The sequence below is a fragment of the Halichoerus grypus genome, chromosome 7, assembly GCF_964656455.1.
Source record: "Halichoerus grypus chromosome 7, mHalGry1.hap1.1, whole genome shotgun sequence".
Taxonomy (NCBI): Eukaryota; Metazoa; Chordata; class Mammalia; order Carnivora; family Phocidae; genus Halichoerus; species Halichoerus grypus.
Window position 1 is genome coordinate 11,667,151 of NC_135718.1, and position 24,468 is coordinate 11,691,618.

The 24,468-nt window shown below is 51.4% G+C and overlaps 1 protein-coding gene and 2 long non-coding RNA genes across 5 annotated transcripts; 2 read left to right on the plus strand and 1 right to left on the minus strand.

Annotated features, from left to right (window-relative positions):
- Nucleotides 1-237: 237 nt before the first annotated feature.
- On the minus strand, nt 238-22,823 carry BAG3 (BAG cochaperone 3). 2 transcript variants are annotated; one of them, XM_036123816.2, is made up of 4 exons: nt 22,298-22,823; nt 6,627-6,956; nt 4,823-5,227; nt 238-1,611 (listed from the first exon to the last, which is right to left on the minus strand). In XM_036123816.2, exons 1-4 carry the CDS (start codon nt 22,475-22,477, stop codon nt 793-795), a joined length of 1,734 nt encoding a protein of 577 aa, XP_035979709.1. In that variant the 5' UTR covers nt 22,478-22,823; the 3' UTR covers nt 238-792. The 2 variants fall into 2 exon arrangements, with proteins under 2 accessions (XP_035979709.1, XP_035979708.1); XM_036123815.2 differs by having other exon boundaries at nt 238-1,614.
- Nucleotides 4,042-5,970, plus strand: LOC144382533 (uncharacterized). 2 transcript variants are annotated; one of them, XR_013449585.1, is made up of 3 exons: nt 4,042-4,181; nt 5,107-5,251; nt 5,529-5,970. It is a non-coding gene; the product is annotated as an uncharacterized LOC144382533 (long non-coding RNA). The 2 variants fall into 2 exon arrangements; XR_013449586.1 differs by having other exon boundaries at nt 5,724-5,970.
- An 8-nt stretch (nt 22,824-22,831) lies between the features above and the next one.
- Nucleotides 22,832-24,178, plus strand: LOC144382534 (uncharacterized). Its single transcript, XR_013449587.1, has 2 exons — nt 22,832-23,032; nt 23,232-24,178. It is a non-coding gene; the product is annotated as an uncharacterized LOC144382534 (long non-coding RNA).
- The last annotated feature ends 290 nt before the right edge of the window (nt 24,179-24,468 follow it).

Genomic DNA, 24,468 nt, shown 5'->3' on the forward strand with positions numbered 1-24,468 from the left:
TCGGAAGGGGAACATTCCCATCACCTGGGTGCACAGCCTCGAGTATTCCCAGTTACCAGCTGCAATCTGAGGATGAAATGTGATGGACACTCATTCTCTCATGAGCCGGGCCGGACAGAGGTCGTGGATCCCGGAGCCGGCCTGAAAATGCGTCTGCTACGGACGGTTACTGAAGCCAGGGAGACCCAGTCTTAATGCTGCCGCTCCTCAAAACGTTAGAAATCACAAAAAACCATCTTGAGTTATAGTATTACTTTATTTTCCTTTTTCTAAAGGTAACATTAAAGTCATCCAACATACAGATATTCCTAGGGCTCCTTGCACATTTTATTCTATCTAAAGTTAGCTATTTTAGCTATGAGATGAAGAGAATCATCCCATTAAAAGGGCAACATTTCTGAAAAATGGATTCCATATTTGTGCGATGGGAAATCAACACCCCATCGACCAGCCAAAAACCTCCTTCGGTCCAGAGCTCCATGAAGACAGCTTACAACCATGGCTGACACGTGGTTTCCAAGCACAGAAAGGGCCCCAACAACAAGCAATGGGGTTAAATTTCTGAAACAAGCAACTTCTTTATTTGTACAGAATAAGAATACAGAAGAAAAGCATCATTCTCCTTTTAGCCCTTTAATTAGTGTGTTTGGCCTCCACCCAAGTTACTGTGTACGAAGCGCCTACGAATAGTAAAAACAAACTGATTTAAAGTCCCTGAAATGCATGCAACTTAAAATTCCCTACCGCACACCGGCAGTTCCCAGGGCCCGGGTCTGCGGCGCGTGGCGGAGACTACGGGGCGGCTGGGTTCCCAGCTGGGTCTGTCGTGCTGGGGCTGCCCGGGTTTGCAGCTGCTGCTGCTTTGGCTTCTGGCTGTGGGCTTTCAGTTTGGGGATCTTCTCCATTTCCGGCACTTTTCTTATTCTTGTCTGCTGCCACGGCACCCATCTCCATGATCTCCTGCAGTGGCCGATCGGTTTCGAGGGAGCTAGGCTGGAGTTCATAAACCTGGACTTGACCCGGGACATCTATTGCTTTCTGTTCAAGTTTTTCCAGGATGGTCTGAACCTTCCTGACACCATCTCTCCTGGCCTGACGGACGTCGGCTCGTCCTTCGGGGTCTACCGAATCCAGGGCCAGCAGCTCTTTGGTCAAATACTCTTCTATCATCAGGTACTTTTTGTCCGTCTTCTTGCCTTCGAAGTTGTCCACGGCCTGCTCCAGCCCTTGCACGTTCTGTAAGATGGCCTCTACCTTCAGCACGCCTGGGTGTTTTGGGGGCGCCTCAGCTTCCCCTGGTTTGGGAGGTGTGGCTTCCGTGGGGGCAGGGCCGGGGGCTGCCCCTTCTTCGGCAGCCACATTCTTGGGGGACGAGGGGACAGCAGGAGGGGCGGGGCTGGGAGGACAAGGAACCGGAGCCGCCGGAACCTTGACTTCCACCCTCTCAGAGGTGGGTGGGGGCTTCTGGGAGACAGGTGCTGAATCTGCCTCCTTGCGGATCACCTGAATCGGGATGTGTCCAGGAAGGAGATCTGGTCCAACTGGGCCTGGCTTGCTTTCGGGTTTGTTTTCAGGTTGGGGAACAGGTGAAGATTCTCGATGAGTCATGGGCTGCTGAGAACAGGCAAGGACACAAAGATATTTTTAATAACTGGCTGAGAGTCTCAGGCAGTTGTCTGTAGCTAGTACTATTGACTATAAAGAAAACTGGGGAATGGCTTTAACAGTATAAAAGAGATTTTCGAAGCCAACCACATACTGTTACAGAATAAAAACATGCTGTTCGTGTATGGGACCGAACCACTCATTTCCACTCATCACCCCAGACTGTGCATCTGTTACCGCTCACTGGATTTTTCTGTAGATGGTATTCTTAGGGCAACAAAAAGAAAACCAATATAGTTTTCAAAAATGAAAACTCGCTCACCAACAACCTCACTGACTGCCGAGCTAGTTTAGCTCCAAGCAAAGTCCTGCGTGACTCAGAATTTCGGTGAGGCAGCCGTGGAGGAGTAACCGCCACACGACCCTCCCTGACGCCCTGGGGACGGTCTCTGTTCCGGGAGGGCAAGTCCCACGTCCTGTTTCAGAAAAGTTGTCATCTTTGTTTTTTTTTTAAATCTATGACAGCCTCGTGGTTTCTGCCCAGATTGATGTATTTTTCTGAGAATAAGCAGGATGCCCAAAATAGTTAACTCTGGGAGAATTTCGCGGGGCACGTCTGTGCCAACCCTCGGCTGCGCGTCTCCGCGTTGACTCCTGGCTGCCCAGGCTGAGGTGCTTTTTTTTTGTTTTTTTTTTTTAATTTATTTGTTTGACAGAGAGAGAGACAGCGAGAGAGGGAACACAAGCAGGGGGAGTGGGAGAGGGAGAAGCAGGCTTCCCGCCGAGCAGGGAGCCCGATGCGGGGCTTGATCCCAGCACCCTGGGATCATGACCTGAGCCGAAGGCAGTCACTTAACGACTGAGCCACCCAGGCGCCCCTGAGGTGCTTTTTAATGTAACTCCGAGCGACAGTTTTTAGAATGAGCTGTGCTTAAAACAAATATCTTGGCTCTCCTAGCAATTTAGTGAACCTCTCACCCCCCTTTTTATGACTGAAGTAGAGCTGACAGACGACGCTCTAGTTTCAGGAGCACAACGCCTTGACTCAACGGCTGCGCACGCTCCGCAGGCTCACCCGAGGAAGTAAAGTCGCCGTCTGTTCTCACCGTATTATTGACTATATTCCCTACACTGTACTTACCATCCCCGTGATTCTGTAACTGGAAGTCTGTACCTCCTAATCCCCTTCACCTACTTTGCCCATCCCCCCCCCCATGTACCTCCCTGCTGGCAACCATCAGTTTGTCCTCTGCTTATAGGAGTCTGCTTGGTTTTTTGTTTGCTCTTTTGTTTTTTGATTCCACATATGAGTGAAATGATATGGTATTTCTCTTTCTCCAAGTTATTTCACTTCACCTGATACCCTCTGGGTCTATCTGTGTTGTTGCCAATGGCAAGATTTCATTCTTTTTCATGGCTGAGTAATATTCCGGCGTATATGTATACCACATCTGCTTTATCCATTCATCTATCGATGGACACTTGGGCAGCTTCTGTATCTTGCCTATTGTGAATAATGTTACAATACACAGAGAGGTGCGGTTAGGATCTGGTGGCTACTTAGCCATCTGAGTGCCAACAACCCCCTTTTCCACCAGACCTCTTTTGCCAATGCAGACGGCCTCAACTCTGGCTCTTAACACTCAGGAACCAGCCACACACCCCTCTTTGGGTCTTAAAACAATCCCTGGGTAAGAAAAATTACTTTAAAAACTCTTAAGAGGAGTTGCTCTACAGCTTGTAGTCTTTGAAAATGTCAAGGTCATGAAAGCAAAGGAAGTCCGAAGAACTGTTCCAGATTGAAGGAGACTGAAGAGAAATGATATCTAAATGTGGTGCTCATGATCCTAGATTAGATCCTGGAACGGGGAAACCGCTATCAAGGAGATTTGAAAGTGGACTCTGTATCAGATAACAATGTCTTAAGGATGTTAATTTTCCTGATTCTGATCATTGTACTGTGGTTATGAATGAGGTCTTTCTTAGGAAAATTTTTCCTGAATTATTTATGGGTAAAGGGGCACAATATCTACAATTAGATCTCCAACAAAGAAAGCACATGGACAATACGTAGGGAAATAAGAAATGGCAAAGCAAATACAGCAAAATGTTAACAGTGAATTTGGATGAAGGATATACTGGGTTACTTTGTAGGATTCTTGTAACTCCTCTGTAAGGCTGAAATATTTCCAAATAAAGAAGCTAAAAGAAGAACCATAAGAGGGTGCTATCACCATTTATGGTAAGACACCCTGCATTTGTCTATGAGGGGCTTTCCTTCTAAAAAATTGTGGCAGAGAACCAATTCGGCTGCTCAAGTTGGGGGGCCCAGGGCTGCTCAAGGCTCTGCTAAGCTACGAGCTACGAAAACTAATGACCTCCTCCTCCTCCAGGATGTGCCCTACGAGTTGCCCCGGAAGGATGAACAGGTCTGTGCCTGCAACTTCACCAGGCTGGAAGGTTTCCCAGTCAGCCAGCCAGCCAGCCGGCTCATCATCAGTCAGGCAATGTGGTCCTTTACCCCAAAGTAGAGAAGTGTAAGACAGGTCCCTGTCGTCCAGCTCAGAGCTGAACAGGTAAGAAGAACACTTCTGGAATGCACCGAGTAACCCATACCAAGCCATAAGGGACTGTGATGGGATGCCGTGAGGAAGAGGAGGCGGCTTCACGGAAGAGGCTAGGCTGGCTGGTCCCTTGGAGGATGGGGAGAAGCTGGATTGTGATGGCATTTCAGGGAGCTGGGTCAGCAAGAGCAAAGGCACAGAGGTGGGAAGAACAGAAAGGGCTTGCAGAGTGGAGAAGGGGTATCTGTGAGAAGGTGACAAGCTGCCTGGAACACTGGAGACGAGGCTGTGGCTGGGGTGTGCAAGGGGTCTGAAGGGCCCTGAAAAACTGTGGTGGGTGCTAAGACACCCGGGTCCCAGGTGTGTGAGTGACACTACACACACCGCCCAGCTATTTCCCCCCAGGGGTGGCGGGGGTTCTACCCCGAAGGCAGCTGCAATGACAAACGAGCAAAGCTGCAGAAAGTACTGAGCGTTCCCAGCACCTCTCCTGCATTTCTGCTGGTGACCGGCCAAAGCCAGGATCTCGCTTTCCCCCAATAACACGTGTGTGAGCTAGTTAGGACCCACGGAGGAACCAGAGCACCTGCACATTGCTCCTCAGCCCCTGGAGAGATGCTGTGGGGTCCAGTCTGTGGACACCAACTCCGTACCTGAGGCCTGTCGATCACGGTGTGCACTCGGTGGGGCAATGGGGAGTGCCCTGGTGTGCTGCTCCTGGCTGGAGAGCCCTCCCGGCTGGATGCACCCCGGACGGGTGACCGGAATGGGGATGCTGCCGGCATGGGCCGGGGCTCCCAGTCGTCCCCCGGGGCCCGGTGGTACATCGGCTGGTAGGTCTGGTATTCGGCCTGCTGAGCTGGGTAGTGGGTCTTCTGGGCGTGGTGGAAGGAAGGCTGGGCGGCCGGCCGGGTGACATTCTGCTCGTGTATCACAGGGATGGGGATATAGCCCCGAGGGAGCTGGTGAGTGCCCAGGCTGCTCCTGCCGGAGGAGGAGGGCAGGCTGGCCGAGGAGGACGAGGACGAGCAGTCCGAAGCAGCTGGAGACTGGGATCGCTGCAAAACACAACGAGTGGAGGCGTGAGTGACCCTCTGCCCTGCTGCCCCAACTGTGCCTCCTTTATGTGCCTGCTCAGGGTAACACGTTAGGACCGTCTACCTGTAAACTTTCCATCTCCCAAATGTACTGCTAGGACTCAGGGCTCTAGAGCCAAGAGGCTGGCATTCCAATTCTTCCCAGCTCAACAGCCTTTTTAAAGTTAATTAATTAATTAGAGCGAGAGAGAAGTGCTCAATGCGCTGCTTCTGTTATTACCAGTGTCACCTCTTTCTCTAACCCTTTCCTTGCAATCTGCAGAGGCTGCAGCTGGGCACGGAGAGCAGCCCATCCCACGTGCCCGAGGCAGGCCAGCCGCTGGACTGCCTAGAAAATCAGCTGGGTGTTTCCCCAGCTGGCTTCAAAGGGCCCTGTTAGCTCAAATGTGCTTCAGATTTCTCTGATTAATGTGTCACTCAAAAGTGACATTCTTACAACAAAATATTACAAATTCAGGCCCTCCTCCAAGAAAGGAAAAGAACAGAGGCAAAGGAGGCAAGGCTAACTCTGGGCACAGACGCGGAGTGAGAATCAGCACCCCCAACTCTGGACAATCTGCAGACGGGAAAACCAGAAGGGCTTGCTGCTCAGGAATCCTACTGGGGTCCGCTGGCCCTCAAATCCCAGCTAAGAACTGGATTAAGAACTCTTTAGATATTAGTGCACTGAAGCATGGACTTCAGGCTTAAATAAAACCCTGTCATCGAGCAGCTGACCTCCCGACTCTTTATTTTGGGTTTCCTTTTTTTTTTTTTTTAAGATTTTATTTATTTTTTATTTATTTGAGAGAGACATACAGATAGTGATGGAGATAGCGAGAGAGAGAGCACAAGCGGAGAGGAGAAGGAGAAGCAGGCTCCCGCTGAGCAGGGAGCCTGACGTGGGGCTTGATCCCAGGATCCTGGGATCATGACCTGAACTGAAGGCAGATGCTTATTAACCGACTGAGCCACCCAGGCGCCCCTCTGGGTTTCCTTTTAAGCCATGGGACGCTGTATCAAAACAGCTCCAAGCGGTTAATACCTATCCATAAGTACTGAACTAAATGAAATAACACATCGCTATCCCTGTGTTTCGGTCACAGAAAGCCCGGTAGGAGTTAAGGAGCACCAGATTAGGAGCCAGAAGGCCAGGCTTCCGGTCCCAGAAATGCCATACTTCCACCTTTATACATTTGGACCAAGCTGTTTACCCTTCTGAACCCCAATTCCTTAACCACAAAAATAAGCCATGACCCCTGCCTGTGGGGTCACACACCTGTGAAATGCTGGGGGACACTGTGGGGCTGTCATGCTGTCTTTGCTGGGTGACCTTTGCCATTGCAGGCCAGGCCCAGATGCACCGGCTCGCTCTCCTTACCTCAGGTCTGTGGGAGCCTGGGGGCTGGGCCCCCGCAGCTGCTGCCACCGCCTGTCCACACTGTTTATCTGGCTGGGTGGCTTCCGCCACACCCCGCAGGGGTGACTGGGACCTCTGAGGAGCCTCTGTGGCCGCCTCGGTTCGGAATCGCTGTGTTCCTGGCTGGGGATAGACAAAGGATGGGCGCGGCTGGCGGCCCTCGGCGCCTTCGTGGAGGACAGGAATGGCAATGTAGCCTGGTCGGAGCTGGGGGTACACGGCGTGGCCTTCCCGAGGAGGCAGCAGCCTGGGGCCCTCCTGGGAAGGGCCATTTGCAGAGGACGGCGCTTCCTACAACACAAAAAGGAGAAAGAGTCTGGTTAGGAACTGGGAAGAAAACACCCCAAAGAAGCAAAAACGTGGGGCTAAGTGCCACCTTCCGGAGTGATTCTGGGCAGGTCCCCCACCTCCGGCACCAGCCAAGCTGGCCGAGCACAGAGGGCGAGGCGGCTCCCAAGCACCCTCTGCGTCGGCCGGAGAGCCCCTCCCCTACAAGGCCGCTCTATGGCCAGAAGTTTACGAGTTAGGGGCATCGAGAGAAAGCAGGTGAGCCACGGTATCCGCTGAGCACACAGAGGTCCCAATTCCCCAAACTGGTCAGACAGGTTTCTTTTATGGGTGACAACCAGCAGCAGTATGTAGGAGAGCCACGGACTGTCCCCCAAATCAGAGACCCAGATCAGAAGGTGCGAGGATGAGTCAGGTCCAACTCACTAAATTACAGCCAGCTTCCCCGCTTCCTCAAAGGTCCTAGCGTTTCCTAAGGACACAGGGTTGTGCTGGACCCAGACACAGGACACAGCTTGGACGCCCTCGCGGACAGGCGGCGGTGGGGCGAGGCTGCCCACCCGGGGACACTTTCGGAACAAGGTGCAAGAGAGGGAGATCGGAAGGCACACGGGCAGCACCGCAAGAGAACAAACTTCTGCTGGCCCGATGACGGCGGCAAAGGCTGCTCTGGCGAGGAGTGGCTGGGGCCCCTCTCCTGTCCTCTCATGAAGTTGTCCCTGCAGCCGCCTGGCTATTTCGGGACCCTTGAGGAGGCCAAGTTCCAGATGTACCACAGAGAAAGATCTTGTTTCAGACAACAAGGCCAGTCAGTCACTCACGGGGCAAAGTCACTTCTCACCACGGGCTGTGCAACCAAAGTCAGGGACCCCCAAGGCTTCCAGTCTTGACTATCCCCTGAGGCCACCTCGAGGGTCCTTTACAGAGGAGGATGCTATGGAACTGTGCCACTTACACACATCTGGCTAGGTCACCGATGAAGGAGGAGAACGATCCTTCCTTCAGGAGGCATCTCTCCGAACTGCGAACAAATGCCAAAGACTGAGACTCTAGGAGCTTGCGGGGTGTAATTCTCACTGCCGCAAAACCAGTCACAAGTAAGCAAAGCTCCTTTGCATTTTGAGTGATCGACCATTATAACTGCCTTGTTTCTGTGTTGGGGTGCAACAGCCGGCGGTGGTGGTGGACCCTGCAATTTAGCTCTTTCAGACCCCGTCAACTGCTTCCCTCCTGCTGAGCCCCTGCCCCGGGGCCTCCCGCACAGGGGAGAGGCAAGGGTGTCGCTGTGTCCTTGGGGACACCAGCAGACAGGCACTCTCAGATTAGAATCCCCACGTGCTCGGGGTGGCGGCATTATTTTAGCCTGCTTAGCTCTCAGGTCACCCAAGAGCAGGCCGTGGGTTCCTGCCGCGAGACGGGCACCAGAAGGCACTGAGGACACCCGGCGCTATGTGGTGCCGACTCCTAATCCGCCATCTCAGCGTGTGAGCCCCTCGCCGGGGCACCCCTCCTTCCAGCCTGAAGCAGGGGCCCGGACAAGTCCTGGGCCTCTTCTCTGCTGCCTGCCTGGGGGCTCACTGTTCCCTCCCAGCCACGGACAAAAGCCTCAGCTATCCGCACAATCCTCGGGCAGGGCAGCTAGGAAGCCCTCATCCACTGACTACCGCCTGGTGACCATCTAGCTACTCTGACGCTGGGCACTGCGGGCTTACCAGACCAGCAAGGCACGATCCCTGCCGACTAGGGGCTTACAACACAGTTTGAGACAGCAGGAAACACACAGGAAGCAAACCCCCCCTGGAAAGCATGGGAGGCTCTGCAAATGGGGTAAATGCATGGGCTCTTCTAGCTAGGATGGGGCTGTCCTAGATAGGATGTCAGTTGATTCTGACCTCTATTAGTAACAGTTCTGTGATCTGAGATAATTCTCTTAAACTGTGAGCTTTAATTCCCTTATCCAGAAAATGGAGCTAGCAACACCCATCTCGCAGGACGCCTGGGAGGTTTTATGAGAGCACATGCAAGAAGGATGCCCAGAAGGCAGCAAGCCATGTGAGTTCCCTCCCCCAAAAGGCGCACAATCATGCTGCGCAGACCTCAAAGTGTCAAAGGAATCAAATCTGAAGGACAAAGCTAACTGACAGAAGATTCAGAGTGGGGGCTGCCCCGCAGGAAATGAGAGTCACTGGGAGGGTGTTGAACCTTCTGAGAGTTGAACTTTCTGTGAGGATGGAAATGTTCTTTTTCTGCATGGCAGTAAATAGGTAGATACCTACGTACAAACCTATCAAAGCATACACTTCCCTGGAACCTCCACACTGCCCAGCCCCTGCTGCATTCCAGCCACACTATCCGATTTTAACAGGTGAGGGCTGCCAACCCCACCACCCCCCGCAAAGCCGGCTGTTCGCTGTGCCTCCAACTCAGCCCCTTCCAGGGCCTGGAAACCTTAGATGGACCTGGCTGAGGCTTGGCTCCTCCTGGGGGAAGCCCCTGGATCCAGAAGGCACGGCAGCTGCCTGCCAAGAGCTGCGTATTTTATACATCTCACTGAATAGATTTTGTACAACGACAAGAGAAAAGGGAAGACAAGGGCTGGAGGGCAGGAAGGAGGGAGGAAGGAAGACACTTCCTCCTGCCCAGAGGAGGTGACAGCAGGGACTGCCTCCTGGAGCCAATACGCCACCTGGATCTGGGAAGATGTGCTACGTCTGGGTGTCTGGGTCTGGTCTTGGTCGTGTGGTTGCTGGAGAAAAGCTGTGGTCACTGGAGGTGGGGTGGGGAGTCTGAGCAGCAGAGGGAAGGGGGACAGCATGCGAAGGTAAGTGCTGAGCTGAAGAAGGTAAGGCCGGAGGCCCAGAGGCCTGAGATCCACTATCCTGAGGGCTGCTGTCAAGAGATGCCTCAGCAAGACAGGAGGAACCGAAAGGAGAAACCAGGACACGTCAGGAAACGTGGGGAGGAGTCCGGGGTGAGAGTAAGGAAGGAAGGGCAAAGCAGGGGCTGAGGGCGCGGAAAGGAAGGGTGACCCAGGGAGGCAAGCAGGAGGAAGAACGGAAAGGCCTCCGTGGCAGGCAGGACAGCAGGAGTGAGGGTAAAGGGCCACTACCGAGACCCGAGTTCTGAGCCTGGGGTTGACAGAGAGATGGTGCTGCCCGCTGGGGGATTAAGGGCGGCCTGGAGGCCCTGACGTTCTGCCCTCTGGGTTCTGTGTGAGTTGACCCATTTATACCTTTTAAGAAAAAAACCCCATGTCTCTTCATGAGTCTCACATCTAGAAGAATGCTCCCATTCCAGTCTGATCAGGGTTTTGTTTAGAAAAACACTGCTGGGGGTAAGTAGAAAAACCACACCAGCTTTACAGAGTAGAAGACTAAGCACTTGTAGGAATGAATAATTTAAACCAGCAGCGAAGCTCCCACCTAGACGAAGACCCGTAACAGGAATGAATGCTGACGCCTCCCCGCTTCTGCCAAGTCTACTCTGCTAGAGTCGCGTCAGTAGCAGACGCTTCAGTGTTTACTAACTAAAGAGCACCACCTCAAAAGTTAAATTGCCCTTTCTGTCTTCCATGGTGCTTTACATCACAATCTAATTTAAAAAAGACATTTTTTAAAATGAGAAAAGTAGGTGGCTCAGTCGGTGAAGCGTCCAACTCTTGATCTCAGCTCAGATCTTGATCTCAGGGCCATGAGTTCAAGCCCCTTGCTGGGCTCTAAGCTGGGCGTGAAACCTACTTTAAAAAAATAAATAAATAAAATGAAAAAAGTAAAAGAGAGAAATGTTATAGTTTATGATTCTTGTGGAATATGAGGAGAACATGCCTCCTCAGTCCCCTAAGAAGTTCCAGCACATCTAGAAAGAGCCTATTGGTTAGGCCAGCATCCTCGATACAGGACCCATGACTTGCTCCCTTCTGACCTCAGTGGGGACCAGGGACTGCCCCCTTGGGGTAGCGCTTCTGGGGAGGGAGGAGCGAGCTGCTATCACGTGACCGGGCAGGCCGCGGCAGGTCCTCCCCTCCTCACCAGGGCCTGCCCCGCAGCTGCTTAAGGAGGAATGACCGCACTCCAGGAATTATTTTCCAGCGCAGCTCAGCTCATCATCTTTATCTTTGGGCAAAGACATCAGGAATCCATATATACGAGATCCGATGAGGAAATAAGGCTTTGCTTATCTTACTACATGCATTTATAAAAGGAACTGGTTCATTCTTCTCCCTTGCTTTGCACTGCAGTAAAATCTGTGGAGGCGCATCTCAGGGCACTCCACAACTCCATGAGATGGCCAAACAGCAGAGAAAAATTACCCCAGATGAGCCAAGATCTGCCCTATTAAGGACAAGGTATTATTAGAGAAGCCTGGGGTCAGACTCTGAGCTTGGGTGAGCCCGTGGACTTACGCAAGTCTTGTTTGCTTAAGAGCACTCTTAAGAGCACCAGAGATTTGCTGCTGGTTTTTAATAACAATGTGGGCACTAAGGGGGCAGCTAGGAGATGTGGAAAGAGACAGCACTCGGTCCTAATCCTGGATTTGCCCCTAAATATGTGTGTTATATAAGCAGCTCACATCCCCTCTCTGGACCTTACTCTCCTCAGCTGTAAAGTGAAGGCGAGGCCCAGAGACTCTATGAAGCAGTGTTCTCAGACTCTAGGCGGCATCGGGAGCACCCAGAAAATGCTTAAAAATGTAGACCCTAAGTCCAACCCCAGGGCAGTGTGATTCGGTAGGTATGTGGTGAAGCCTAGACCAGGACTGCACTGAAAAACACTGATCCACGTGAGGTTCCTTCCCGCTCTGGCGTTCTTCATGGTGCTTATTCCAAGGTCCCCTCTAGCTCTAAACATCTACATAAAGCTCAAAAACAAGGAGAAGTTGACGTCACAGAAATCTAAAAATGAACACTCTTAACTGTGTTCAGTTAAATCAGAATGGCTGTCACTGGGATTTAAGGTGTCCCAATGTTAAGAGGTGGCCACTGACCCCCTGGAAGGACTCCTTGTGCCTCCTTTTTTTTTTTTGGTTAAACACTTATTTATTTCAGTGACAGAGCAAAGGGGGGAGGGGCAGAGGAAGAGGGAGAGAGAGAGAGAATCTCAAGCAGACTCCCCACTGAGCGCAGAATCAGACATGGGGCTTGATCTCGCGATCCTGAGATCACACCTGAGCCGAAACCAAGAATCGGGTGCTTAACCGACTGCACCACCCTGGCATCCCAGGACTCTTTGTGCCTTAAAAGCAGGGTAAGAACACAGCTCTTGGGTACCTACCAGGCATATGCCAACCACTGTGCTGGACATTGCACTTTCACAACCTCCACGGCTTTGAGAACAGCCGGGGAGCAGGGTTTGCCTTGACCTATCCATGATCGGTTCCCAGTTCACTGAGTGGCCTCTGAACCCTGAAAACAGCCCCCGTCAACCCCCAACCTCAACTCCACAGCACATCACTCTCCAAAGTGTTCTCAGCACCTACACGTCCTAGCTCCCACCACTGCGGTCTGAACGAAGGTACGAGTAACAAAGGTTAACTTTCAGGGCTGCCCCGGAGCACTTCTGCCCCGCAGCCCTGGGCTCCCTGATAGGACACAGATCCAGTAACTGGGTTTTGAGGCCAGAAGCCTTCACAACGGTCAGGTGTTGACTTGTACTAATGACACTTCAAAGCTTCTAAAACAAAGAAAAAAAGATGGAGTTTGAAAACAGGAACCCTGAACTCCCCATATATCTAGGGCCTGGATCAAAATTAAGTAGCTTGGCTCGCTTCTAGCAGGCAGGAAACAAAATAAAAACTTCCTTCTAAAGCACAAATAGTTGAGCTTCAACATCCTTCCAAGACCTTCTGTTTGGTACTCTCAGGCCATCGAAATGAATGAGGTATTATTGCCGATTTGATATACCCTTCAGCCAAAGTCAAAATTCCTCCAGTTTCTACCGCATTGTGATAAAGGGTCTCTCCCTCCGCCCAAGTTTGGGCATATAATGGACATCAGGTAAATTCTGAATAGCAAGCGAAATCCACCTCCACAGAAGTCCGTGTGCGGTGCTCCTGGTAAGACAAGAGTCTGTGCTGACCATAATTTCTGGACACAGGCCAGTGACAGGGCGACTGGAGGCTTGATCTGATTGCCTGTTATCAAAGCACACATACTTTATCCTGGGATCACCGAGACAGGTGTCCTGATGTGTTCCTACCGGAGAAAACTTTCTATAGAATGAAACTTAACACCTCTTCTCTTTGCAGCTTTGTCCAAACAAGCAGGAATGAACCAGTGTGAGCCCCGGGCTTCAAGCTGTCACCCTGAGCTCCAGTCCCAGCCTGCTGCTCACCAGCTCTTTGCCCTCGGACAGGACTCCCGGCTGCCAAGACTCAGTTTCTCCAGCTGTAAAAATCCCCACAACCCCCAGGGATTTTTGCAAAATTTAAGTGAAATAAGGCGTAAGAAAGGCTATGTAAGCTGAGCCTGCTCCAAGCCCTACACAATCACGTTCCTTCATTCCACAAATGATTATTGACAGACCCCTGCTTTTCTGAGCAACACTTGGTTGAGCCCATAGTGTACAATGCCTAAAACCTCAGTGGTCTCACCGGTCGGTAACAAGCCTGTTCGAGTTAGAAGCCCCTTTATCCGAGAGTCTTAAGGACACTAATTAGCAAGGATGCCATTTTCTCTGCTGGGAACTGTACCTAATGCTTTACAATCGGGAAGCAAACACGGCCCGACATTCTAGGGGCCGAGCCCTAAACCCCTGTCCCCCTCCAAGAAGCCCCAGCCCAGACACTCTGAAAGGACCTGCCCTGTGGACCAATCCACACTCGACTTGCACTGACTGTGGCTCCCTGCACTCCTGCCCGAGACCGAGTGAGAAAACCCAGGCCAGGCTGGGGCAGGAGGATGTGTCTGGGAGCAGAACCTGCCCTGGCGTCTCACCAACAACCTCAGCGTGTCCCCCAGCAGGCTGTGCAGGTACCTTTCATGCCAGGCACGACGGGCCACGGCTGGCGTTTCAGCATCAGCCTCCAGCCTCCCCGTTTCCCCCACCCCCTGGAACCCTCCTCAACACGGGCAGTTACCAGGCTGAGAACCCTGGTCACCCAATGCCCAGCTCCTGAACTCATGGCTTCAGGGAAATGAAAACCCTAGCCAGTTCCTCTTCAGAAAAAAGGAGTAGGGACACCTGCTCTAAGGATCTGAAATCACGAATCACAGATGGAAAAATACCTGAAATTTCCATATCGGGAAGCAAACTGTCTGAAGTTAGATAAAGAGACTCCCTCATGGTTCATTGCATGGGTTTCTCAAGGACTGGTCTCATACGAAGGTGGAACACTGACCAGTCACCTGACTCTACCATCTGCTAGACACCCAACTATGCAAGTGTTTGCTGGTATCAGGGTGCAGGGACTCACTAGATATGCATTTTGTATAAAATCACCTCCCCCAAATCTCCAATTTACCAACTGCCACTAGGGCAAAAGCCCCTTTAACCAAGGGTAGCTGCTTTGAGGGGAATTCCTGGGGATTCTCCTCCCCACCCTAAGCAGCTGCTCAAAGCATTCCTCCAACAACCACACTCCCCCAAGAGGGTGGTGGCAATTAGCAAACCCCCCTCTCCTTCCACCTGCAGTGACATTTCCACCCCTTAGAGCTGGGTCCAGAACAGCTGTGCAAATGGCCAGCCCCTAGTTAACATGACTCAGTTTCCCCACAACATGGACTGGGTACCTCGCTCCTGCCTGGCAACCGTCCTGGGGTCTGTACAGAGATGTGGAGGGAGACACTCCCCTAAAGGAGTCAAGGTTGAGGGTTAACACACCACCCCATGCAGCAGAGGCCAGGAAACACAATGCCTCCTGGCCTATCTTGGCTGGGGGGTCAGGGATGAATCAGGGATGAAGCTGGTTGAGGCTATGGGCTGCAGGTTTGGTTGAGGCTCCAGAAGGCCCGACAGCCTTCATCTGACCCCAGCCCCCCGCTGTGTCCCCGAGTTATGTGGGGCATGGGAACCCCGGGGAAGGGTGCCGAGGGCATCCAGACACTAGTCGAAAGACAGCCAGCTAAGGTAGTACAAGGGGTAAGAGGCCTTGCTTCTGAGAAAAAAGACTTGAGGTCTACCTGGGAGCCATGTCCAGACAGATGTGTCTGCCATGTGGTGAATCCCCTCCTACTTCTTAGTGGAGGCTGTGACGTTTCCATGGATTGAACACATGTGTCTAGTCGGGCCCTGACTCATCACTTTCCATGCACTATCCCCCTGATCCTCGCAATCCTGCTGGACAGGTAAGGTGGTGTTCCCATTTTACAGAAGGGGAGACTGAGGTTCAGAGACGATGAGTGATTTATCTGAGATCACCAGAACCCAGGTTTGTCTGACATCAAGGCCAGGGATGTGTCAACCCTTTCACTATTCCTGCCATACCTATACAATCTGTAATAATAATTGTGGCTAATGTCTTCAAACCCTTCATCTTCCCAGGATAAAACGCAGCAGGGGAGAAAGTATTTAGTTTTGCCTGGTCAAACTGGGCTGAGGCTCAAGACCTGGAACATTCAGTTCAAGTGTGCTCTGGGCCAGGGAGCCAGTGCTTGGTGCTGAGTCATTGCCTGGCTGAGGCAGGGCAGGCGGGAGTGCGGAGTGCCGGCACTCTGCTCAATTCTGAGTCACCACAGCCCCATGCGCCCAGCATGGGGCCTCTGGAGGGAGAAAACCCAGCTCTATCCGGGCACCTAGTCCCCGCCTGACACTCAGGGTCTGTTGGATGAATTTGGAAGATTCAGAAAGTGATGTGGCTGCCTTGTCTTCTGCATACATGTATTCTTTCCTAGCCTCCTGCTGTTTGGACTTAACTATTCACTCATCCATCCAGTGTCCGAGAAGAATCTTTAAAATGACGGGAGGGAAAAATCTACAACTGGACCTTCATGAACACTGAGGACGTGATTTCAAAATAGGAAATGGCTGTTTTCCAACAGGATGCTGGGGAATTTTCAGTGGCGAGTCTCACCTCAGTCACTGGGGACACTGCTCTGTGCTCGGAGCTCTGGGGCAGCCACTCTGTTTATGGGCTCTTGACATAGGCAGTGAGCAATCTGAATTCTGGGCTTTTCTGAATTGACAGTGAATAAGAAGCCTCGCTGTGCACTGTCCGGTCTTACTGCCAGCCACATGGAGAAAAAAGAGAGAGAGAGGTCCTTTGACAGCGCGGAGGCTGCTCTCTGTGCAGCTGGGCATTAGCGGCGCCTGGCTGCCGGGGGCTCCCAGCCTTTCCAGCTCATCTGCTCCAAGATGCTGTGTCGCCGATGGGGACAAAAAAAGAACTTCTCCAGGCTCATACGGATGAACTTAGGGAATCAATACTGAAGTTCTTTGTGGAGAAAAGGCCAGTTAGAAATGCAGTAAAAAGGAACCTGTCCCCGGGGGACCTTGGGGAGCCCAGGACAACACTTCAGTGCTTAGGAACCAATAAAAGGCATCCAGCAACTTCCACTAACTCTAAGCGTGAGCCTGCACTTCAATATAGGCGGCTTTCCTTTTACCAGCCTGTCCACTCCGGAGCCCAGGCCAGGTTTTACCCTTCTCCACACAGAATCATTTACTGAGACAGGAGTCTGAACTTAGGACTCTGAAAGATGACAGCCAGCCCACTGCCCCCTGGAACTCTCAGCCCAGGGGGACACGGCAAAGCAGAGAAGTGCCACCTTTTTTTTTAAGATTTTATTTGACAGAGAGAGAGAGACAGCGAGAGAGGGAACACAAGCAGGGGGAGTGGGAGAGGGAGAAGCTGGCCTCCCGCTGAGCAGGGAGCCCGATGCGGCTGGATCCCAGAACCTGGGATCATGACCTGAGCCAAAGGCAGACGCTTAATGACGGAGCCACCCAGGCGCCCCGAAGTGCTGCCTTTTGGAAGAAAGATTCCAATCAAAGTAATGTGGAGTCTGGAGCAGGGATAGCCTGCTTCCAACTGGAGAGGGGTACGTGTCAGAAATGCTGCACGGAGAATGACATGGAAGGAGACAGACCTGTCCTCCATATGACACTGAACACCATGACTTGCAGAGAGCAGGCACTCAGTAAATTTCGGATGGAATGAATGAATGAATAAGACTTGGGCCCATCTCCTAAGTTCAGACCCAGGCTCAGGAAAGGAGTGGTCTCTAATCAACTGGGGCCGTGCCTGGGGAGCTCCGAGCATAAAGGAGTTCTGAGAAGCAGCCAGGCTTCCTGGGGTGAGGCTATCTGTCACCCCTCCAGACACTCCCCCCCCCCCCCCCCCCGCAGGTGAGGGTAAAACCTCTGGCCACAACAGTCCTTCTGTAGTGTCACAGCTGACAGGCCTCAGATGCATCTAATAGTTTCCATCTTAGAGAGCTGTTTTGAGGACTTAAAGCAATAAGGTTTGTAAAGCACCCAACCAGCATTTGGCATATACATATGCGTATGCATGTATGTGTGTGTATATATATAGAGAGAAAGAAACAAAAAGATATAAGGTTCATTCTATCCTAAAGAAATTCTCTCTCATGAAGCTTTTGCAAGCTGCCTGGCTTCTAAGGCCCCTGAAGAAACCTTCACAGAAATATGTGAAGACTTAATAACACCAGACATCTCACACAGTCCCACAGTGCCAAGCAAGCAGTGAGGATCAAGGTCCACATTTGCAAAGGACGGGATTTGGGGTTTAGCTTCAAAAGTCCAGCTGTGAGTCTGAGATTGGAGGCAGAAGAGGAGCCCAAGTCAAAACTCGATCAGCCAGCAATGGGGAGCTGGGAGGGGCTCGAGAATTCCACAGTCAGGTGGACAGAGGTTTCTTCAATGTTCATCAGCACCAATGGGTCCTCAGAGGTTCCTAATAAGCAAGGCCTTTGTCTTCTGCTCCCAGTTTTCCTGTGTAAGATGTCTTAAATATTTAAGAGCAACATTAAAGCAGCAAAAATGGGAATGAGGAAGAGCAGGTTTGGATTATGCATGGTCTCCTATTTTTGACGATAAACACCAGACCATTTAAAAAGGTCAAGAGGAACTAATAAACATGCAGAGTACCTTATATAAGGCAACCGTGTGTCATTCCAGAAATGGGGACAGGAGGACACGGCTGATCAAGTCTCATGCTCACGGGTGGTCTGAAGCTTTTCGACTCACAACCAGCCCCAAGAGCATCAAACAGCTAAGCCCTCCTTGGCCCTGGCTAACGTCAAATGCCGACACAGCTCCTGGGTACCAGCTTTACCCTCGTAAAGGACAAGTCTACTCTACAAAACAGGGGACGAATTATGTTCAGTTCTTGCATAAGCCAAACACAGCCTGTTCTTTGGAGGGTAAAATGAAGGTCTTGGAGGAGCTGGACATCTAAGGCATCTGGCCATGCTCTTCATCCTCCCCCCCAACAAATCCCTGTTCATCAGTCACAAAGGAATTTGCTTCCCCATCATGCAACTTGCTAGAAAATACAAAGGAGAGAATGGCCACTCATTTCCTGATTGTGCTCTGATTCTGCTAAGAGGCCCAAGAGCTTGCAATCGATCTGCAAAGAGCAGAATGATCTCATCTTTAAGAAAATTCAGGAGGCTGGAGCAGAAAATAAATGGGTCTCTACTTCAGTCGTAACTCAAAACATTTCCAGTTTCCTCCGAAAGGATGTTTCTCCATCTCTCTCCCAGGGCCCGAGTGTAATCTGTCAGATTATTATGGTGAGCTTCTGCTGGGAGGGCAAAGCAGGAAGGAAACGCTCTGGCTCACTTCTTTCTGGGATACGGGAGGGTCTTGGCACTGCCCTAAGTCTGACTCGGGGCACTGCCACCCCCAAATTCACACTGGCACAAGCCAGGCACCAGGGGAATTTCACCAAGGACGATGGGGCCTCCAGCAAAGGCTCTGCAGCTTAGATGCTAAGCAGGCACAGCTTGAGCCGTTCTAGGGCCTACTTGCAGGAAGGCGGACACTGAATTGCAGCTCCCCTCCCCCTACAAAATGGGATCACCGGCCACCAGTGGCTCCCAAATGCCAATCTGGCAAAATCAGGATCATCAGGGAAACTTCTCTGACGTCTAGATGTCTGGTCCCTACCCTGAGAAATTTGGATTCAACACTGGGGGGGGGGGGGTGGCAGGTAGGGGGGGATGACGCAGCTGACGATCTGTGTTCTTAAAAAGGCTACCCAGGAGACTGCTGGCCTTGGGGATCTGCGCTGGTGACCTCTAAGATCTGCAAAGCTAGAACAGCCCTGCTCGTGGAGGGAGAAGGGTCTCCCTCTGGTCCCAGGAAGCTTTGCGAGACAGCAACACAGCACCTGGCCTTTGTTTAGTCAGGGCAGGACCGGGAGGAGCGGCCGCACATCCTCAGACTCCAAAGTGAGCGCCAACCTCTCTGCCAGGGAAGGGGCCTGGACCGGAATGAACTTGCCAGGAGATTAGTGGCAAGCCCACGTGCGCAGAAAATCAACATCCAGGAAGCCTGCAGGTGGGGAGGTCCAGTTGCTTGGAGAGGAGCTGGATGAAGCCCAAAGTCTTAGCCTGTACTCACCCGGCCTCTTCAACGGAAGGGCAAGACACTTGCTCTCACTTGCCCCCTCTGTAAAACTGGGGACAGAGAGTCACTCTACCTACCTCAGGGCATTGTGGGAGGACCAACTCGGAAACGACAGAACACAAGACTCAATGAAACACAAAGTTCTAGTCACTTCCTTTCCTTGAAAGCCATTCCTTTACCAACAAGGTTAGACTGAAAACACCCAGAGGCGGTCTTCCCCCCAAAAAAGGGCTTCCTCTGTTTTTTCATGCTTCACAAATGGCTCTTTATTGATGGATCGCATCTCCTCTTGAAGATAAGGATGTTCAGAAGGTCCTTTTAGCTCAGCTCCTCCAAAACTGCCCTCTGTCCCACGCCATGGCCCTTTCTCATTACGCATTAAGGAGCCAATGTCTAATACAAAACAATATTAAAGGATTTTCCGTTCTGTTTAGTCTGGAGGAAGATGTCATTCATGGAAGTGAAACTGAATGAGTCACCCAGATGTTCTGTGTATCTCAAAACACAGGTATGAAAGCCGTGAAGCCCAAAGAGCCAATGAACGGAATGTTTATTCTCCCCTTAAATTCTGGTGCCATGCTGACTAATCTCCAGTAGTTAATCTGCTAAAGAGAACTCATTTCTTGAGTTACCACATCCAGTCCTCACCATCCAAGTAATCACAGCACAGAGGTCAGCCACACGGTACTTGGTGGCCAATTGGTGGCCGGGGGGACACAAAGACAACCAAGTATTCCAGCCTGCATGCATCACAGCTTCACAAAAATTCTAGACACTTCTACCACCTTCTGAGCAGATACCCTGCCTCTTATCAGGACCTTCTGGTGTCGTTCTCTTTGCTATTAGTACCAGCCGAGTGACCCTTGGAAACACACTTGACCTGTCTGGGTTTCTTTCTCAGTAAAAGGAAGAGGCTGAGCTAAAAGAGCTTCGTGGGCCTTTCAACTTCAAAATTCAGACTTAATTTTCAAATCCACTTTTCTGGCATCAGACGTCTGATTTAGTGGCTGTTTTCTCTATTTGTTGAGAATAATAATAACTCAACCTGTTTTTTTCCCCTTTAAAAAGGCTTATGAAACCACAGCCTAGCCAATCCACTGGATGGGTACACAAACATCTCAACTTGCTGGGTGAGTCTTATTCTAAAAACAAAGTGTTGGCAATCTGGGTTTACGCTGCACTTACAGTGGCTATGTTCAAACTTGACCTTCAGTCACAACAAAGGGTGCCAGCAGATTCCGACAGTCCCTGTCTCTATAGGAAGGAGGCCTCGAAATGATAGTTTTACACCACACCAAAGATCTACATCCATGCAGACTGCAGTAACAGGACTGGTTTGAAATGTGCTTCAGTTTCACCCAATTATGGGCTGAACAGACACACAAAAAAGTATATATAATTATGCCCATCCCGGCTAATTACATACTCTTGTACTAATTTTCAGATAAAAATATACAATTAATTTCTTATAAATGTAAGTTGCTGAATGTTCAATGTCTCACTGTTGGGCACCAGGTTTTCATTAATATTTTTAATTTAAAAAATGCATAGAAATGAAAGTGGATGATAAAAATATTTCTTCTAAAATAATGATTTATGAAGCATTTTTAATTTTGTGAATTTTTAAATCTTCAAAACAACTGACCAGCTCTTTATGGCTTTTTTTTTTTTTTAATTTTGCCCAGACAGCATAACATGCCCCTTTCTTTAAGTGTATTTCTCTTTTGCCAAGTTATTTTGAAATAGTTCAAATTTATAGAAAATTGGAAGTGTAGCACACATAGTTGTAATCTTTTAAGTTAACAGACTGATTCCAAATTTCTATTTCCAAACTTTCATGCTCTTAAGGGTTAAAGAGCATATATCTTTGCATATACATAAATGAGGCGTACTTCTGCTGCATTCCCAAAAGTACTTCTGTATTAGTTATTTGTGTATTAGAAACAAATCCTAGGTATTTTAATACCATAACAAGGGAATGTATGCCATTAAAAAAAAAACAAAAACAAACTATTCTCTTTCAAGCCAGTGTGAGGCAATGTCTTAAGGCAATGGTCAACCATGAGACAGTCTCACATCTTTAGTTTAGAAATTGCCGGGGAGAAGAACATCTTGTTTTCAACAAATCATACTAGAATATATTCTTATTGAAAACCGTTTCAAACAATAATACAATTTTAATTGCAGATACAAAAAGGGGGAGAAATGTACTTACATCAGTCCCCTGAGTCACTGTGCCTGAGACAGTAAAGTCAAGGTGCCCCTCGACCAAGTTGAGGAACTTCAGGAGGCAAAATTCCTTCTAGACCACCCCCAAGCTTACGAGTAGCCCCCTACGGCGTCCGCCGGAGCGCGCACAGCAGTGAAACCGGGACTTCAGCCCGGGCGGGCGGCCGCAAAGGCCGCGGCGGGGCCTAGCCCGGGCCTCCGGAGCTGACCAGGCCGGCCGCCCCTCCGGAGCCCGGGCCAGCCCCAGCCACCCGGCCCTCGGCCCTCGGGGGGCATGGGACGGGGGGATGGGCCGGTGGGACGGCACCTGGCGCCACCGCGCGGGTCGCACTTCCCGGGCCAACCCCCAGGAACCAAACGCGGCCCGGGGAGGACAGTGCCCCCCCGCTCCGGGGCCTCCCCCTCGCCCCGACGCCGGCCAAGGACGGACCGGAGCGGGGGCTCGTCGGGGCGCAGCGGGCGGACCCCGGGCGCGGCCGCCCGCCGGCAGGTGCGCCCGGGGTCCCCGCAGCGCCGCCCGGTGCAGCCGCCCCTGCCGCTCGCCGTCGAGGGGGGCCGCCGGCCGGGGCGCGGCGCAGGCTGGCTCACCTTGGGGCCCTCGGGGGGCACGCGCGGGTCGTTCCACGTCGTGGTGCGGCTGTTGTGGTCCACGAAGAAGGGCCAGCCGGTCTGCGGATCAATCTTGATTTCCCAGCCGGGGGGCAGGGGGTCGCCGGCACCGTTGCCGGACGCCATCTGCACCATGGGCGAGTGGGTGGCAGCGCTCATGCTGGGTCGGGGTCGGCCCGGAGGGGCGGCCGCCGGGGTGCCGGGTCGCGGGGTGCCGGGTCGCTGGGTGCCGGGCCTCCAGGCGCCGAGTCGCTCGCTGGCCGCGGCCGGATCGAGAGCCGTGCGCGCCGCCGACGTGTCCGGGAAGCCGGCGCCGGGCACCTTTATGAATTAAAGGAGGGGGTGACGTGGCCGGAGAGGGGTGGAAGTGTCTGGAAATAGCCTCCTTGCTGCCAACGGGGAAGGAGATAAAGGGAGGTAGCAACTGGCCGGCTAGAAACTTCTGGTCCCATCCAGAGAAGTTGGCGGCGAGCGGCTTGGATGCGGAGCTCCGCCCTGAGTCATCGGCTATAATCGGGGCGGGGCGGGGCGGGGGCGGGGCCTCGGCCGGCCGCCCCTCCCCCACCGCTCCTTCCTCCTTCCTCCGTCGCCCTGCCGCCCCGGCGGGTGTTCCCGGGCGGAGACTGGCCGGCGGGGCGGGCAGCCTCCGGGGCGTCGTCGGTGTGCGCTGGGCCGGTTTCGGTTTTCAGACGCCCTCCGTCTGCTTGGAGCCGAGTGGGTGTTCCCTGGCATGGGACTCGGCGCGCGGGGTGCCTGCTACAGCTCCTTCCTATAAAAACAAAGTCATCGTGAGCCTTTAAAGTCGTGGGTTTTTAAACTAGAGTCTCGCCCCCCCTCCCCCCTTTGCTCCCGTATACACTGATACTCAGGGACACTGGCGTCCCTCAAGTACGTTTTAATCACTTTTTTCAAGGGCCCGAGGAGCTCCGGAATGTGGATCTGACACCATAACAAAGCCAGGGAGAAAATGCAAGTGCAAATAGAAACTCACCTGCCTTCTCCTGAAGCCTAAAAAAAGATGGCATCAGCCGTGGTTTTATGCGTCTCAAATATACAAACTACCATTGCAGTGAACAACTTTAAAGACAAATCACCTTCTTTTGGGTTTGGATCTTTTTTATGGTAGAGATTGTTTCTTGCTATCTTAAATCTTGACCTTCATTTAGGAGTTAGGGACCAAGTCCAATCATGAAAAATTGTTTGGTTGATTCAGTGGTGGTTGTACTTGTAACCTAAACCAAGCAGTTCCCAGGAAGAGCATGTGCCCCCAGAGGGAGAATTTGGAGGAGGTTCCGTTTCAGATTCTTAGGCAGGCAGACTCATTCCCTTCCCCAGAAATATTTTGGGAAGTTGCTTTCATTAAAAAGAAAACAACAGGTCCAAAATGGTGTTACTTGGGCCAGGCCAAGTCACCAAACCAGGGTTTAATACCTAATCTAATTTCAGTTTCAGCTTCCCCCAGAAATATGTCTAAACCTGTCAATCAGGAATTTTCTGATAAGCACGAAGAGGTAATCTGTCACTTGGGCCTTCTCTATCCCCCAAAGGAAGATGAGGTTATCTGCAAAATAAGAACCCCTGCCCTTCCTCCTAAGGGAGGATGATCTTGCCTGAAACAATCCTTTTTTTCTTCCTCCTTCTCCTCCTCCTCTTCTCCTCCTCCCCCTCCTCCTCTTCCTCTTCTCTTCCTCCTCCTCTTCCTCTTCTTCTTCTTCTTCTTCCTCTTCTTCCTCCTCCTTCTCCTCCTTTCTTGCCCCACCCTCCTTATAAAAACCTTCCATTTTGTACAACTCCTCAGAGCATCTATTTGCTAGATGGGATGTTGCCTGATTCACGAATCTTTTAATAAAGCCAATTAGATCTTCGATTTACTCGGTTGAGTTTTGTTTTTTAACACTTTGGGTTAATACTGGACCTAATTTTTCAACTCAAATTCAGAGAATATCCTGGAACCTCTCTTCCTGCCTCAAGTTACTCCTTTTCGAACAAATGCAAGAATGGCCTCCTGATCATTCATTTCCAGTGGAATGTTTCCCATTTTCATGGGTCTGCTTGTCAGCTTTGAAATCCAAAAACTCAGTTTTATGAAAACGCATAGGTGGGTAAGCCCCAGGGATTGACTCAGCTCACCAAACACACAAGAGACTAAT